Source organism: Manis javanica, chromosome 1 (assembly GCF_040802235.1).
Source record: "Manis javanica isolate MJ-LG chromosome 1, MJ_LKY, whole genome shotgun sequence".
NCBI classification, from domain to species: domain Eukaryota; kingdom Metazoa; phylum Chordata; class Mammalia; order Pholidota; family Manidae; genus Manis; species Manis javanica.
In genome coordinates, this window is record NC_133156.1 from 118,018,397 (window position 1) to 118,033,776 (window position 15,380).

The window sequence follows — 15,380 nt, forward strand, 5'->3', positions numbered from 1 at the left end:
TGCTGCTGCCAGGACTCCATGTTCCTCTTTCCTATGAGCACATTTCCATCAGCTACTCAGAGGCAAAAACCAAATCTTCCCCCTACGGTGTCACCAAAACCCCTGACCCACAGCCACGTAGACGTCTGCAGTGTGGGCAGAGAGCAGCTGGGGAAGGAAGAGCCCCCCGGGAGCACAGAGTGGCCGAGGGTGCCGGGCCTGGGCTCCAGCCTCCTTCGCTGAAGTGGGGCTGGGCAGGGTGGGCACAGGGGTGCCGGCAGGGAGTGGCTTGTGAGGGACTCACCCATGACATGCACCTGTCACTGCAGGAGCAGGACGATGTGAGACTGACTGCCATCTTCTTATTTGGGAATCTGGCATCCCTAACAGGAAGAAGGTAGAAGGTTTTTTTTGCTGAAGAAATAAAAAAGAGCATGATTTCATTCCTTCTCCACCTCTGGGATCCCAATCCCAGGATTGAAACTGTAAGTGACCCTTGCACAGATGCCTACACCTCCCCTCTTCCTGTGGCTGAGAAGTGCCAGTAAGCCTGGTGTGGCTAGACCAGATGCCAGATCCGAAGGCACCACTCCCAGCTGAACCTGAAAACCACTTCTCCAGCCCTGGGTTCTTTCTTGCCACATCTTCCCTAGTTTGCTCTTCTATCCGGGACTGCCCCAATGAGTCTTGCCTCCTGGTGCCTTCCCACAATGAATAGAACTGACCTGTACAATCAATAGAATATTTCAGAAATAACAAAGTGTGACTTCCAAGGCAAGGTCATAAATATTATTGCACTTCCTTGAATCACTCATTCTGTGGGAAGCCAGCTGCCATGTTATGAGAACACTCAAGCAGCCCAAAAAGAAGTCCATGTGGCAAAGAACTGATGCCTCCTGCCAACGACAAAGCTATCTTCCTAGGCAAGTTAATTGTCATCTGGATATGGATCCATGAGTCTCACTTCAGATGGCTGACGTCTCAGCTGACACATTGACTACATTATGAGATAGAGTGCCCAATTAAATTTGAATTTCAAGTCAACAATGAATTTTTTTTTAGTGAATCTATGTCTGGATTATTGCATGAGCCATACTTATACTAAAAAACTGTTTATTGTTTATCGAAATGTAAATTTAACTGGGCACCTTGTATTTTTATTTGCTAAATCTGAAAGACCTAGGGCAATCTAATGAGAGTCCTGAATCAGAATCACTAATCTAAACTACTCCTGAGTTCCTCAGCCAAGCAACTATATAGGACAATAAATCTTTGTTGTTTTAAGCCACTAAGTTTCAAGGTAATTTTGTGCATCAGTGGGTAACTGTTACACAGAGGGTCCATGATCTCATCAAAGTCATATGCAAGTTTCTGTGTGTAACTGTGTAGGTACATTGTCTGGCTAATTGTTTCCATTAAATTCTTAATGGAATCAGAAGCTATCCCCAACCATAACATATATGAAATAGAGCAAGAAAAAGAAGGCAAGAGATACGGATTTAGTTGACCTCTTTTGGCAGGTTATTTTAAATCAAACAATGTTTTTAAACCACACTGTCCAATAGAACTTTGCAATGATAGAAATGTTCCATAACTGCACTGACCAATATGATAGCCACTAGCCACATGTGGCATTGAACATCTGAAAGGTGGCTAGTCTACCCGAGGAATGAAATTCTTAATTTTAATTAAATTTAAGTAGCCATATGTAGTTAGTAGCTATAGCTACTGCACAAGGCATTTTCAGAACATGGGACAAAGAGTCACAGTAGGTTTTGGGCTGAGCCACTCAGAACTGTAGGACATTCTCAACAGGAATATAAGTTTATTAACATAGGACCTTGTCTGATACTAATTTATATATCCCCACTACTGCTCTCCACCCCTCCTAGCATCCAGCCAGGAGCTTACTCATCACTGACTGATGGAAATTAGGTAGAACAACTACATGAAACACTCAATGCCACTGAACCTTATCTGTCAAAACCTTATCTTAGAAAGATTCACCCTGATAAGAATTTCAAAGTCTTTTGTATCACATTCTGACTCCACCCCTTGCTAGCCTGTGACTTGGGAGAATCATTTAACCTCTGTACTTCCATTGTCACTTCTAACATTAACATAGTAATTATCTACCTCAGGGTACTATTCTGAGGATTAGATGTACTCTTGTTCATTGTAAAACATATAGAAACCTGGCACCGAAATCATTAGGTAAATGTTAACTATGTAATGTAAATATTGTAATATTAACAAATTTATCATTAGAATCACAAATGTAACAGAAACTCATTGGCTAGCATAAATGCCAGCAGACTATCTCGCCCCTCTTGCAGCCACGATTCTGGCCCTACGAATGCTGTCGCCCTTGCTGGTGGGTAAAAAGGAGGCAGCCCCTCTAGCCAGGAGATCCCAGCTCAGCAGTCAGCTCTACTGCTCCGGCTGCCTCATAGTCACTGCAGTTCCCCATCCGAGCCTTCTTACTTGCTCTCAGCCAACAGAAAAGCCACGGTCATGCTATGTGACAGTAGAATTTTAGATCTATTTGCTCTCCCCAACAATATCTGTGAATCCCTCCCAACCCTACTCTTCACTCTCAGAAGGTGCAACCTTGATGCCTCTCTTCCCCATCAGCCCTGCAATGGCCTCTGTGGTTCATCCCTATGGTTCAAATGCAGCTGCCTTACCCACATGAGGAAGACTTCTCAAGGGTCTCAGGGAAACAGAGTTAAAGAGAAGAAGCATGTTCAAGTACTATGGAAGAAACTAAAGATTGCTTTTAGTCTCACTCTTGTTGTTTGCCTCACTATTATTTGCACATATAATCATTTTTCAACTCTTGTTTACTTTAGGTTCATATTCTGTGGTGTTCACGGGCTTCTTAATGGGCCAGCACTGCTTTGCAGGCTCTCAAATCCATTATTGTGCAATTCTGTACTCTGCCCTTTAACCCAACAGTGAGAGCCAGGGTTCTGCTGGTAAATCAGGGACATTTAGCTTGGCTGACCCTGTGAAGGCAGTTTTACCAGAAAGAAAAGAACAAGGATCACAGATGGGAAGAAAGAAAGAAGTTTTCAGAAAAAGAAGAATTCCAGGGGAACTACTTAGTTTGGGATTGTCCCTATCACTGATAAAATATAAGACCTGGCACCTTTAGAGCCATCAAGATATTCCAAGATTACAGCAAAGATTTCTGATAGTGTTTTATTACTGCTTGTTTAAGTCTGTAACCTCACCATTATCCTGCAGATCACTTAAGTATAGAACCAGAGAATGCATGGTCAGACAGACATGGTAGTGACCTATGAGTTGATCAGGAGCCTTGGTCTAGGCCCTTGACAAAGAGCAACCTTCTGACAAGCAATTTCATATAGTTGCATTCTGAGAATTATCATTTCTTAGAATTTCTCTTCTTACTCATTTATTGCAGGTATCCCTAAAACCAGGGCAGTAGAAAATATGAATAAAGAGCAACATGAGGAAAGAACAGTGGGATTCATTATAAAAATGTGTATGTGTGTGTGTATGTGTATGTGTGTCTGAATGTGTATGAAATCACCAAGTCATACAGAAAATGGCTTTTGCTCTTTATGTCTACTTTGTCAAGCTGTATTTATACAAAACATTCCTACTTATTTGTACGTCTTGACAGACTGTCCTGAATTTTATTTATTAAATTATGTGGTTATCCTGAAAGCAAGATAAATTTGGAGAACACAATTTTGTAAACATATGTAACCCATAGCTTTTTCAATTTGAGAGCCACTGAAAAACACAAGACAAGAAATCTTTCCTTCTAAATTACCTACTACTTCTTCCAAATATTTCCAGAGGTAAACCCTGAGAATTAAATTGACTAATGCCCTAACACCTTTGTAGCAGCACAGTCCTCAAAATGAGGCTATATCTTGGAGGTGGGGAGCCTAGAGAACTGCTTATTAGCCTAAGGACCGGTTAACCAGGACTTTCTTCATTTTTCAGAGATAGTAGATGCAAGCTGAAATTTATCTTTACCTTAATCCCAAAGGAATCATAAGAAAATCACTAATTGCTTCCAACATCAGAGGCTCTGCTCGTGGTTGGCATCATGAGATTGTGTCAGGTTTTTGGATGGGAGTAGACAGGCCTGTGGGAAAAGCTTGTCGGATGGCAGTTTTCCTGTCTGTAACATTCTAGAGAGAGAGAATAGAATGAAGCACTGACAATAGCAGAAAGGTCTTATTAGAGATAAAAGGTGGCCCAATACTGAATGACAAATTGAATTACACTGTATCTGGATGACAGTGGTAGCCAAAGAAGTTGATGAAGGTAGTAAAGTAATAAAGTCAGTAATTTAGTAGGTGATTAATAGAGTAGATAAACTGGTAAATCAGACAGTTGGTGATGGGCTTTTAGACTAAAATATTATAAGAGATGACAGGGCCAGTTACGAGTAAGGAGATTGAATTAGTAACTAAAAACTTCCCAACAAACAGAAGTCCAGGACCATATATCCTCACTGCTAAATTATACCAGATACTTAAAGAGAATTCATACCAATCCTTCTCAAACTCTTCCAAAAAATTAAAGAGGAAGGAACGCTTCCAAACTCATTTTACAAAGCCAGCATTACCCTGATACCAAACCTGACAAGGCCACCACGAGAAAACAAGTCTACAGACTCATAACCCTGATGAATACAGATGCAAAAAGCCTCAACAAAGGCTAGCAAACCAAATTCAACAGTACATTAATAGGATCACACACTATGATCAAGCAGGATCATTTATGTCGTAGTTTAGTTCACAGAGCTCTTGACCATCCCTCCCTTCTGCAAGATACCACACCCAACCCATTGCATTGGTGATATTAAGCTGGTTGGACCAAGTGAGCAGAAAACAGCAACTACTCGAGACTTATTGTTAAGACATGTGCATGACAGAGGGTGAGAAACAAATCTGACTAAACTCAGGGGTCTCTACCTCAGTGAAATGTCTAGGGGTCCAGTGATGTGGGGCATGTCGAGATAGCCTATCTATGGTGAAGGCCAAGCAGTTGCATCTGGCTTCTCCTACAGCCAAGAAAGGCACAATGCCTAGTGGGCCTCTTAGGATTTTGGAGGCACCGCACTCCTCAACTGGTGATTTATTCCAAGCCTGTTTATCAATTGACCTGAAAGCTGTTAATTTTGAGTGGAGCCCAGAACGAGAAAAGGCTCTGCAGGACATCCAGTTTGCTTTGCAGGCTGCTTTGCCATTTGAGCCACATGATCCACAGAGCCAGTGGTACTTGCAGGCCCCTGTAGGGGAATCGCAGTGCAGTGCCTTCGGATTCTGGAGCAAAGCAGAATATACAGAGAGAGTATATATTTATACATATATATATATATTCTAATTTATCAAGTTCTATAAATTTACTTTGACATATTTGCATTACCCACCAAGACTGCCAAAGGGCAAGCTTATGAGTAAGATTCCCCACAGACCCACTGCATGAATAACAGGTTTAACCAATGAGAATCACAGCAGTTCACCATCTCTGCTATGGGCTGAATGTGTCCCTTCAAAATTCATATGCTGAACCCCTAATTCCCAGTGTGATGGTATTTGGAGATGGAACCTTTGGGAGGTAATTGGGTTTAGTGAGGTCAGCGGTCATAAGGGTAGAGCCCCAATGATGGGATTAGTGTCCTTATAAGGAGAGAAAGAGATCAGAGTGCCCTCTCTTTCCACCATGTGAGGACACAGCTAGAACGCAGCTGTCTGCAAACCTGGAAGAGGGCCCTCACCAGACACACACTCTGCCAGGACATTGGTCTTGGACTTCCCAGTCTCCAGAACTGTGAGAAATAAATCATTATTCAAACCACCCAGTGTATATTTTGTTGTAGCAGCCAGAACTGACTAAGACAGTATTGTTCTTTCTCCCACTAAAATGGGAAAGAGCACCATCACAGGATCACAATTCCCAGACTGCATCTAAGAGAACTGTCAACTCCAGCCACCTCCAGCCACTACTAGGTCTCTTATGAGCCAGCATCCCAGGATCAACTTTCCCAGAACTTAGGTTTCTTTGTCAATATTGTTTGACAAAGGAATTTCTAAAATTTCTCCCTTAAGACTTTTGCCTCATTCTCTACCCCAAGTTTCAACAGAGCACTTCCTGACCATCTCTCATCCATCTCCATGGGGAAAGTGAGAGGAAATCCCTATATAAATTCAAAAGAAAGAAGGAAGAGAACTAGGAGGGACATAGTTCCATGGCGCAAAAGACAAAGCATCCCTATTCAAGTCCAAGCCAGTATCTCAGAATACCAGCCCTGCAGTTGTAGTGACGGATCACTCCCACACAGCTCATTCGCTCTGCCCCTGTCTGGCAAGACATGGCTCAATCATGCCAAGCACAGGGCTACAAGAAGTAAACAAGCCAGCACAATAGCGAAACAGGATGGGCACTCCCCAGGAGGCAGAAGAATCTTTTCCAGACTAGGTCTTCTACTAACTGGCTATGTGACTTTGGAAAAGTGACTGTAAAATGGACATTTTTTAGCATATATACAGCTGGTTCACTGAGCAATAAAGAGCAACAGAACCATGTAAGATAAGTCCCTACCCTCACCAGCCTAGAAGTTTGGGGACCAGATCTCCTCAGTGGTGCGTTTCTCTCACATTTAAAGAATCTGTGCATCATGTCTGTGGCAAACAGCCAATCACTTCATTTTTAAGTCAGGATACTTTGGGAGGCTCCTTATCATCATACCAAAGTATTTAAACCTATAGAGCCATAATCATCAAATTAGTGGGCTTGTCCACAGATTTACATCATGCCTGACTCCAAGTGTTCCACCAGCTGTTCTGGATTTAGAATTCAGTTGGGGCCCTTTACTAAATACTGCCTTAATGCACACTTGGGTTATGTATGGTCTAATAATACACCACTTCTGAGTATCATGCTAATCACTTTCTCTTGAGGATGTCGGGTAAAACTTTCCTTTGGTGAGAAAATTCCATTTCACTGTTACAGAAAATTCCTTTGATTTCTTTGGGTTCCCAGTCAGCTTGGTCAGCTGATTATTACATAATGGACACTCATTCAGCAGCACATATGCTCTGTTCTTCCAGGGAATGCTTCTCTGTGTTGAACATCATTGACCCATTATGTACCTAAGGCCCTTCTCCTGGAATTTCGTTCATGTTTTGCTTTGTTGTGATGCAAGGAAATAACAGTGATAACAAAGCAGTTCTTTATATTTGTCCTTTTACAGGAAATTGCCTTCTGCCTGTGAAATCAAAAAAAGAGCATTTTATGTTTTTTTCTTCTCCTGCTAACCTTTCACATTTAGTGTATTCCTCCTGAAACGACACTCTTTCCATCTAGTCTTGTTAACCCTTGGCTGAAAAAGCAAATTACCCTACATGATTGATGTTTTGAGTGTAAATTTGGAGCTTTGCCTGACAGGAATAAATAAAAAGACAAATTGTAGGTGCTTTGCTTGTCACAACAGGGCCTCCTATCATGCCATCAGCTTTCTTGTCCCCAAATGTGTGAACTGCCTGGAAGACCAAGGTAATTGAAAAGCATGCAGATACCTCTCATTTCTTATGTATTAATGGAAATTGCCTCCTACTGCAGTTGCTTTCTAGCTCAGTGTTCTGACAGAGAAACAGGTCATTCTTTTCCTAACCCAAGTATTGAATACACTTTAGTCCATTTGGGGTGAAAAATCTTGATGGGCTGGTGGGAAGCAGGATGAATATGGCTGCTCAATTCTGCTAATCTGTACTAAGAATGGTCTAATTTCTCACTCTGCTCTTCTTTTCATTTCTTCTTTCTTCTCTTGTCTCTCCTCCCCTGCTCTCTCCTACCTTAGAGATAGTCTACTGATATATTTGAACACGCACTTCATCTTGTATCCAAAGTATGTAGCATCTTAGTTTGTCTTCAGGCTTATCATGACTACTTCCACTAGCTATTTGTGAATAAAATGAAGGTTCCTGTGGCCAGGATTCTCACCTGGCCCTGGTTGGCTAGCTCACTACACATGTGTGGGCAATGCCTTTTTATTGACTCTATATAAAGAGTGTGGTCTGGGCAATACGGTGGCATGGCTGCAGGAGAACACAGCAGAGCCTGGAGTGGTGGCAGCACCAAGGACGGAGGCCTAGAGGATGGCTCTGTGGGTAGAGAGGCCCCAAGGATGGCTGTAAGGGCAGAGAGGCCCAGAGGCAGAGACCAGCTTGCTGCCTGCAGACTTGCTCTGAGTGAACGGAATTCTAGTGACTGACCTGCCACCTGGAAATAAAGTTGGGTATAACGCTTTCACCCCAAGAACGTTTTGCTGTCAGTTTCTTTGGTCACATCGAATCCATAGCGACCTTGCCTGGGCTGAAACCCATTGGCAATACAGTATAGAAAGAAAATGTAGAACCAATGATAAACTGTGGGGCTCACAAATATTGATTAATACACATATTTATCTTAACCAAAAGGAAAAGTGATGAATGATTTATGTGCAGGCACCCGATAAGCTGTTTCAGGAAATTCTGAATAAACCACCCGCCCAGCACTACACCTCTGAGCATCTATTGAACAACAGGATGGGGTCATAATTCCCACATGAAGCCAAGATTAACCATGACCTGCCCATAACAAGCAGCAGTTACCTGGCTAGTTGCTGGTGTGGGGAAAATGGAACTTCCTATGGTGAAGGTCCTCATCTGATGCTAAATTACTTGATGATGTAATTTTCCTACTGCTAGGCTAATGCTTCCACACCAGATAGCAATAAGCTATTATAAGTGATTGAGTCACTATATAAAGAACACTCAGTGCTCTGGGTGAAGGCAGAGATGGAGGTGGATTATGGACCTGCAGACTGTTGGATGTAGACATGATTTAATGCTTGGCCAACTGCCATAAGAATAAATCTGGGTACAAACCCTTTTACTCCAGGACCATTCTGTTGTCACTTCTCAGTCTCACTGAATCCATAGTGAACTTGCCGAGGGCTGAAACCCTCAGGCAAGACACTAGGTAACTTGGAGTTCCAGCAGTCATTTATCAACATTCTGCTTGTCACTCCAAACCCTCACCTTATTCCATCTGAATACCAAGAACCTTCCCTCTGTTTCAAGGGGATTACAAGTGTCCTGGCCTGTTGGTGGTAGGTAGGAAGGCTACATGCGGAGCAGTTTGGATAGGGCTCACTAAATCTCAGGACATTGATAAGTAGCAGATCTATTGGTCAATTATTAGGCAATGTGTGGAGTGTCACAAAAAGGCACACTCCAATGCAATTAGGAGATCTTCTGTAGGAAGAATACAAGTTCCTATGGCCAGGATCCTCCCCTGAACCTAAATTACTTGATGATGTAATTGGCCTGCTGCTAGGCGACTGCTTCCACACCCATAGGCAATAAGCTATTATTGACTGAGCCACTATATAAGAGTTCTGCTCAGTGCTCTGTGCAGAGGCAGAAATAAAGGAGGATTATACACCTGCAGACTGTTGGATGCAGATGTAATTCTAGTGCTTGACTTATGCCAGGAGAACAAACCGGGTAATAAACCCTTTCACCCCAAGAACGTTTCATTGTCATTCCTCGGTCTCACTGCATCTGTGGTGAACATGCCCTGGTGATTCTCAGAGTCCACTTAAACTGCGAGTGCTGGTTTGTAGGATGTGGCTTGGCTCCGTGCAGCTCTCTGAATCTAGTGGTGGTTAATGCACCAACCAATTCTCTCCTCTCACTCTGTCCCCCAAATATGCCCAGATGACTCTAATCTCAGCACTTTCTGTCTTCTGCTCCAAGGCTCTATCTGATCCTAGCCCAGATGACCCTCACCTGATCTGAGGCAGCGGGCAGGACAGGAAGAGGGAATTCCCACATTTCCTCTATTCTTTTGGCAATTAATTTTCATAGCCTAAAGAGTCCTCCTAACTTTCCTCAAAGCCTTCTCTTTAGATGTTCAAAAAATTTTGGAAGTTTCAAAACCTTTTTAAAAACTTAATGCTGAAAGTTACTTTCTCTTTGCAGACCCTCTGCAATGACCCTAATTCTCTTATATAGAGAATTCTGAGTGCCTTTGTGTCTTGCCAATGGGTTTCAGCCCCGGATAAGTTATAGATTCAGTGAGACCAAGGAATGACAATAGAACATTCTTTGAGTAAAAGGGTTTATTACCCGGCTTGTTCTCCTGGCAATAGGTAGAGCATTAGAATTAAGTCTGCGTCCAACAGTCTGTAGGTCTATAGTCCTCCATCTCTACCTCTTTGCATACATTAAATATGTACAGCTTTCTACATGTCAGTCATACCTCAATAAAGTGGCTTAAAAAATTAAAAAAGAAACAGAATCATAAACACAGAGAACTGGTAGTTGCCAGTGAGGAGGGGGTGGAGGGATGGGCAAAATAGGTGAAGGGGATCAAGAGGTACAAACTTCTAATTATAAAATAAATAAGTCACAGGAATGAAAAGTACAGCATAGAGAGTAAAGTCAATGATTTTGTAATAACTTTGTATGGTGACTCTACTTATCATGATGACCATCTCATAATGTACATAATTGTCCAATCACTATGTTATACACCTGCAACTAATTTAATATTGTCTGTCAACTACATTTCAATAAAAAATAAAAATTTTAAACATAAATAAATAAAAATATTTTTTAAAAGAATGTATTAGCCATTCTTCAGGGAAAGATTCTTTAAAATTAAACATAATACAGATCAAAAACTTTCACAAGATAACAACTTTAATGAGTTTTTAATCATTGTCATTTTAGCCACAGTTTTGTCAAAATGTATTTATCAGCATGTGAAAAATACAGAGATGGAATTTGTATACAAAAGCATATTTTAAATTCCATTTAAGCCCATTCATTTCATCTCTCACAGCTGCTTTTTTGTTTTGAGGAAAGATGGAAAAGGAATACATGGAAAGCCAATGTTCCAAACTGATCTACCTGTACAGCCCCCTGGAAAATCCAGGCTTGAATCCACATTAGAGAAAACTGTTCTCTCATATATGCTCTCATTCAATCCAATAGCTCAGGTATGAACTGATGCTCCCTACAAAAGAAAAGGGGAGGATGGGGGTAAACTGCAGGTCGTGTGTTTGGCACATATTAAAGAAAAGCCTCAAAGAGGAGAATGAATTGTATTTGTTCTCAGACAAGAAGGCAGAAGATGGTGACTGCAGCATAATGAATCGGGGTCTGACATTTCCGTGGTTCAATCTCCTGACAAAGTTTAGGTATCCTTACATCTGGTGCTTGAGTCAGTAGGAAGAAGCGGAAGATTACTACTTGAGAAGGAATAATTGCCCCTGTCTTTTTCCATTCCAAGTCCCCTTTGTATTGGGCTTCAGTGAGGAGCAACCTCTCTAACCCTCGTTTTCCTAGTCAATTTGTAGAGTGTGCTCTGGCCTGTGGGTGGGGTCAATCACACTTGAAAGAAACATAGGGCAAATGGAATATTTGAGTTTCTCTAGTCTAATCCTCTAATTTTCAGATTAAAAAGTCAAGGTCCAGAGAAGTTAGCAATTTTTCTGAAAACACACAGCTCATGCAAAGATTCAGGAATGTTTTTCATCCTGATCAACCTTACTTAAAAAATAAAAACAAAGAGTATGTGGATTCAAAGAGGGTTGGCAGAACAAAGGGCTGTGTTTATGCAGGTGGCTGGAGTTGAGGAGAGAAGAAGACACTGGAGACGAGCAGAAAGAACGTGCCTCCACGCTGGAAAAGGCCTCTGAAGTGCCCAGCACGCAGAGCTTTAACAGAGCCGCTGCCAGACCGCCAGGAAGCCGAAAGGGCGCCTGGAGCCTATCGGGTCCCCGCCGCGCAGGGCCCTAGGCTGGCCACGGAGATGCTCTGCCCCTGGCATCTGAGGGCGCCAGCCTCGCATTCGGTCAGCGTCTGCTCCGCGCCGTTCACCTCCACGCAGACGCTGAACCCTCCTTCCTCGCACTCCGATGCTTCTCTGCAGACGCATCTGCCGCTCGGGACTGGAAAATAAGCGAGAGAGGCTTCGTGGCACATCCCGGACGTGCAAGAGTCAAGGCGCATTACCTCCGAAGTCACGATGCTCTACGAAGAGCTACAGAAGCTCCTGCCTGCAGGGATGGGATCAACACCCCGAGAAGGCGGGAGCGCCAGGGAAGGGACGCATTCTGCTCCACCCAAAATAAGCAGGTTTTGAGGCTGGTGACAGGTTTCCTAGTGATTGGGCCCTAGGGTGGAAGGCTCTCCACCAGCCTCCTTCTCCACGCTGCTGCCCCCTCCTGTAAGCCAGAAACCAAGTATAATCCTTCAATCTCTGGACCAAGGAAACCTCAGCACAGAGCCAAGTGGCAAGGCCCAAACAGATAGGGACCCAAGAAAAGAATTCAACCTGCCTTGGTGTGAAACACAAAAGGCTAAATAGCCCACAGAAACAAACCTGAATGAGCTGGGGAATAAGGCCCTGGGTGAGCTGAAGGCTCAAGTCCAGGATACACCAGCCAGGGGTCTCCAGAAGGAGTAAGGAGGTCAGCAGAGTGACTGTGGAGATGGCCAAACCTACAGTGAGTGACTCAGCTTTGGCTAGATCTGCATATGCCATCATCTGCACTGCAAACCATGCAGGAGTGAGGGGCACGGTGCCCAGCTCGCCCAGGCCAGGGTGGGAGACCCTGAGGAGCAGGCAGAGACTTCACAGACCACACAGTCCAGCTCCCAGATTTACAGATGGGGTAAGTGAGGGCAGTGACTTGGCTTGGATGACCCAGCCCTTCCTCCCTGGTAGTACAGGTGCCGCGGTGGGAGGAGGGCTGTGCCTGTGGTGGTATTTAAGACCACTCTAAGTGCCACGTGGACATGGCAGTAGCAAATACTGAATCACAACTGGAGAAAGCAACTCCTATTCTCTTCAAACCCTTCTGATTACTTCTAAGAGAAAGTGTCAGCTTGACACTGGTATGCTTTTAACACTCCTCTAACACTTGCTAAACTCGCTTTATCCCAAAGAAACAGCATCCCTCAACCTCTAAGCAGCATCTGGAGAGAACCTACCACCTTAGGATATTTTGTTTATTATATGTATTTTTATAGTTACCTAATATTTACAGTGAGTGTATTTCCTTTTAAGGAAGTGACATAAACTTTCCTTTTTTAAAAATAGTTTTTTTTAAATGAATACACGATAGAGATAATACAAGGACAGAACAAAAATCACGAAGGTGGAATGGGAACCCCCAATGTCTGGGAGGACCATCCAACTGCCAGGAATGGGTTTCTACCCTCGCAGGTGCTCACCTAACCCCCTCCCCAAGGAAGGGAGTAGCGGAGGGCAGTTCACTCTCAGTCTGAGTCCTTCACATCTTCAGGGATCTGCTTTGATCTGCCGCTACACTAGAAAACTATATTTTTAAAAAACCTCAGTACAATTACTTTAGCTTTTTGTAGTTACAAATACAAAATGCCCCTTACCGTCACATTTTCCCCAGAGTGGACACACACCACAAGCTTTCTCCGGTGGGGCAGGCAGAGTACAGCTCTCCCTCCCAGTAAGGGTATAATTTCTACCCTGACAGCGGAGAACATGCATCTTGCAAACTGTCAGAGGCAGTATCTTCTTGCTTCTCTCATCCCGAGCACATACATCCAAGGAAGACCTGAAACAAGTTTTTTAAATTACATTTTTTACAAGATGTTCACTCTTCAAAGTTGAGGATGAGAAAGGAAAGGTGAGGCTCTGAGCTCAGTGCCTCAGATGTTACCACCACAGCAGAAAGATAGAGCAGATCTTCAAAATGAACACAGCCTTTATTTGCTCACAATTTGTACAAGCTTATCTATCTAGCATTAATCTAGTTTCATCTAGCATAAATCAGATACAGCAAATTAGAAGAGAAGGTACGGTCTGCTAGAGACAGCTGGTGGATTCACAACAAGGAAGGAGACAGAAAATCAGCAAAGACCAAACGCTCAGAGAGGGTGTAGTCGAGTGGGACCACTGACTGCGGGGAAATGAGTTCTCCCCAGGCCCAAACCCCTGCCGGCTCCTCGCCACACTACAACATCATCCAGCAGTTAGTGACTGACCTCAAGGAAGATGAAACTGTATTTTTCAATGCTCTTTTTTAAAGTACCTATGTTTACAAACTAGTTTCTTTAATTTTCATAAAAATTGTTAACTTTTTTTCTAAACACTGGTGCAAAAATAGTGAGATCCAGATTTTTAGAAATGTCACTAATGAAAACAACCACATTTCTGACTGCTGGTAGATAAGGAAGCCATTATGGTAGTGGAAACTTAGACAAAGTATTTTTGTACAATGAACAGAGTCTGTGTCTTTCTTTATATATAAATGTACTTAGCTCTAATATTTTCTCCCCTAACCAAAAGCTGTATTTACTTGGAGTTATTTACATGACAAAAAGGAATCCTTCTTTCTTTTATATGCTTATTTAAACTTTAAACAGAAATACTCAGAACAGTTTCAAGGGCAGAGACATTACAAGGCCAGTATCTTGTTATCAGTTTCTGCTCTGAAAGCTCCTACCATGTCTATAAACAGTGGGCTGCAGATAAACTAAATGAATCAGAGAAGTTGACAAGAGGACACCAAAGTGACTCAAGGTAAATAATGATTAACAGAAAAATAGCAGCACAGTCAGAATATTCTGGGTTGACCACCATTGCCACTTACACTATTTAGTTTTATTCTCCTTCACAAAAGAAGTTACTTCATATAAGAAATCACCACGATCACCATAGCCCACTGTAGCTGTTCGAGGAGTTGGATGTGTGTTTAGAAGACAATAATAATTGAAAGCCAAGTAACTGGTCTGCAACTTTGTGTTTTGATTCATAATCTTAAAGATGACCAGTAAGTCCAGGGTCTGAGTATCTCCATTTGCTTCTCCAGATTCACTCTCTGCTTGTCTCCACCCTGCCTGGGAGGTTAATGCTTTTGGATCACATCAGTAGACTTGTCTTCTAGCTTCGGGTGAATTTGATCAATGGGGAGCACTGGCAAGAGATTGGAGGGAGGACAGAAAGCACAGCTGGGGTGTTTATTCCCCTGGCTCATTCGTAGGGGATCCTTGCAGCCCCTAGAATGACAGACTTAGCCCCTCATCAGCTGCCATCTCCACCCAGCCCCCTCTGTCCTCCGGTTTTGGTAAGCACACCCCTTCTCACTCCCTCCTGCCTGGGCATGGACACACGCCCTTTTACTAGTCCAGAAGTGCTGCACTATGGTTTGCAGTTTCTTTTACTCTGTCCACACTACTGTAAAAGTCCACTAGTAAATCTTCTCTTGTCCTAATTGAACTTTGCCATCTCTATCCAGCTAGGACCATGACACAGACTGCTGGTAACTGCCTAAGGTCTACACCTACAGTGGGGTGCATCGAAGTTGGGTGGCAATT

The 15,380-nt window shown here is 43.0% G+C and overlaps 2 protein-coding genes across 3 annotated transcripts in view; one reads left to right on the forward strand and one right to left on the reverse strand.

The window, feature by feature from the left end:
- The window catches only part of MROH2B (maestro heat like repeat family member 2B), a 51,510-nt gene extending 48,916 nt beyond the window's left edge, over positions 1-2,594 (forward strand). The window contains 1 exon segment of the mRNA XM_073214049.1: positions 309-2,594. Within this exon segment, the coding sequence (XP_073070150.1) occupies positions 309-527 (219 nt within the window). The 3' untranslated portion in view covers positions 528-2,594.
- An 8,106-nt stretch (positions 2,595-10,700) lies between these two features.
- The window catches only part of C7 (complement C7), a 57,789-nt gene continuing 53,109 nt past the window's right edge, over positions 10,701-15,380 (reverse strand). For both annotated transcript variants that reach the window (XM_037023566.2, XM_037023568.2), the window contains 2 exons: positions 13,434-13,618; positions 10,701-11,971 (listed from right to left, as the gene is read on the reverse strand). In XM_037023566.2, coding sequence (XP_036879461.1) covers positions 11,790-11,971; positions 13,434-13,618 — 367 coding nt within the window. In that variant the 3' untranslated portion in view covers positions 10,701-11,789. The remainder of the gene's footprint in view (positions 11,972-13,433; positions 13,619-15,380) is intronic.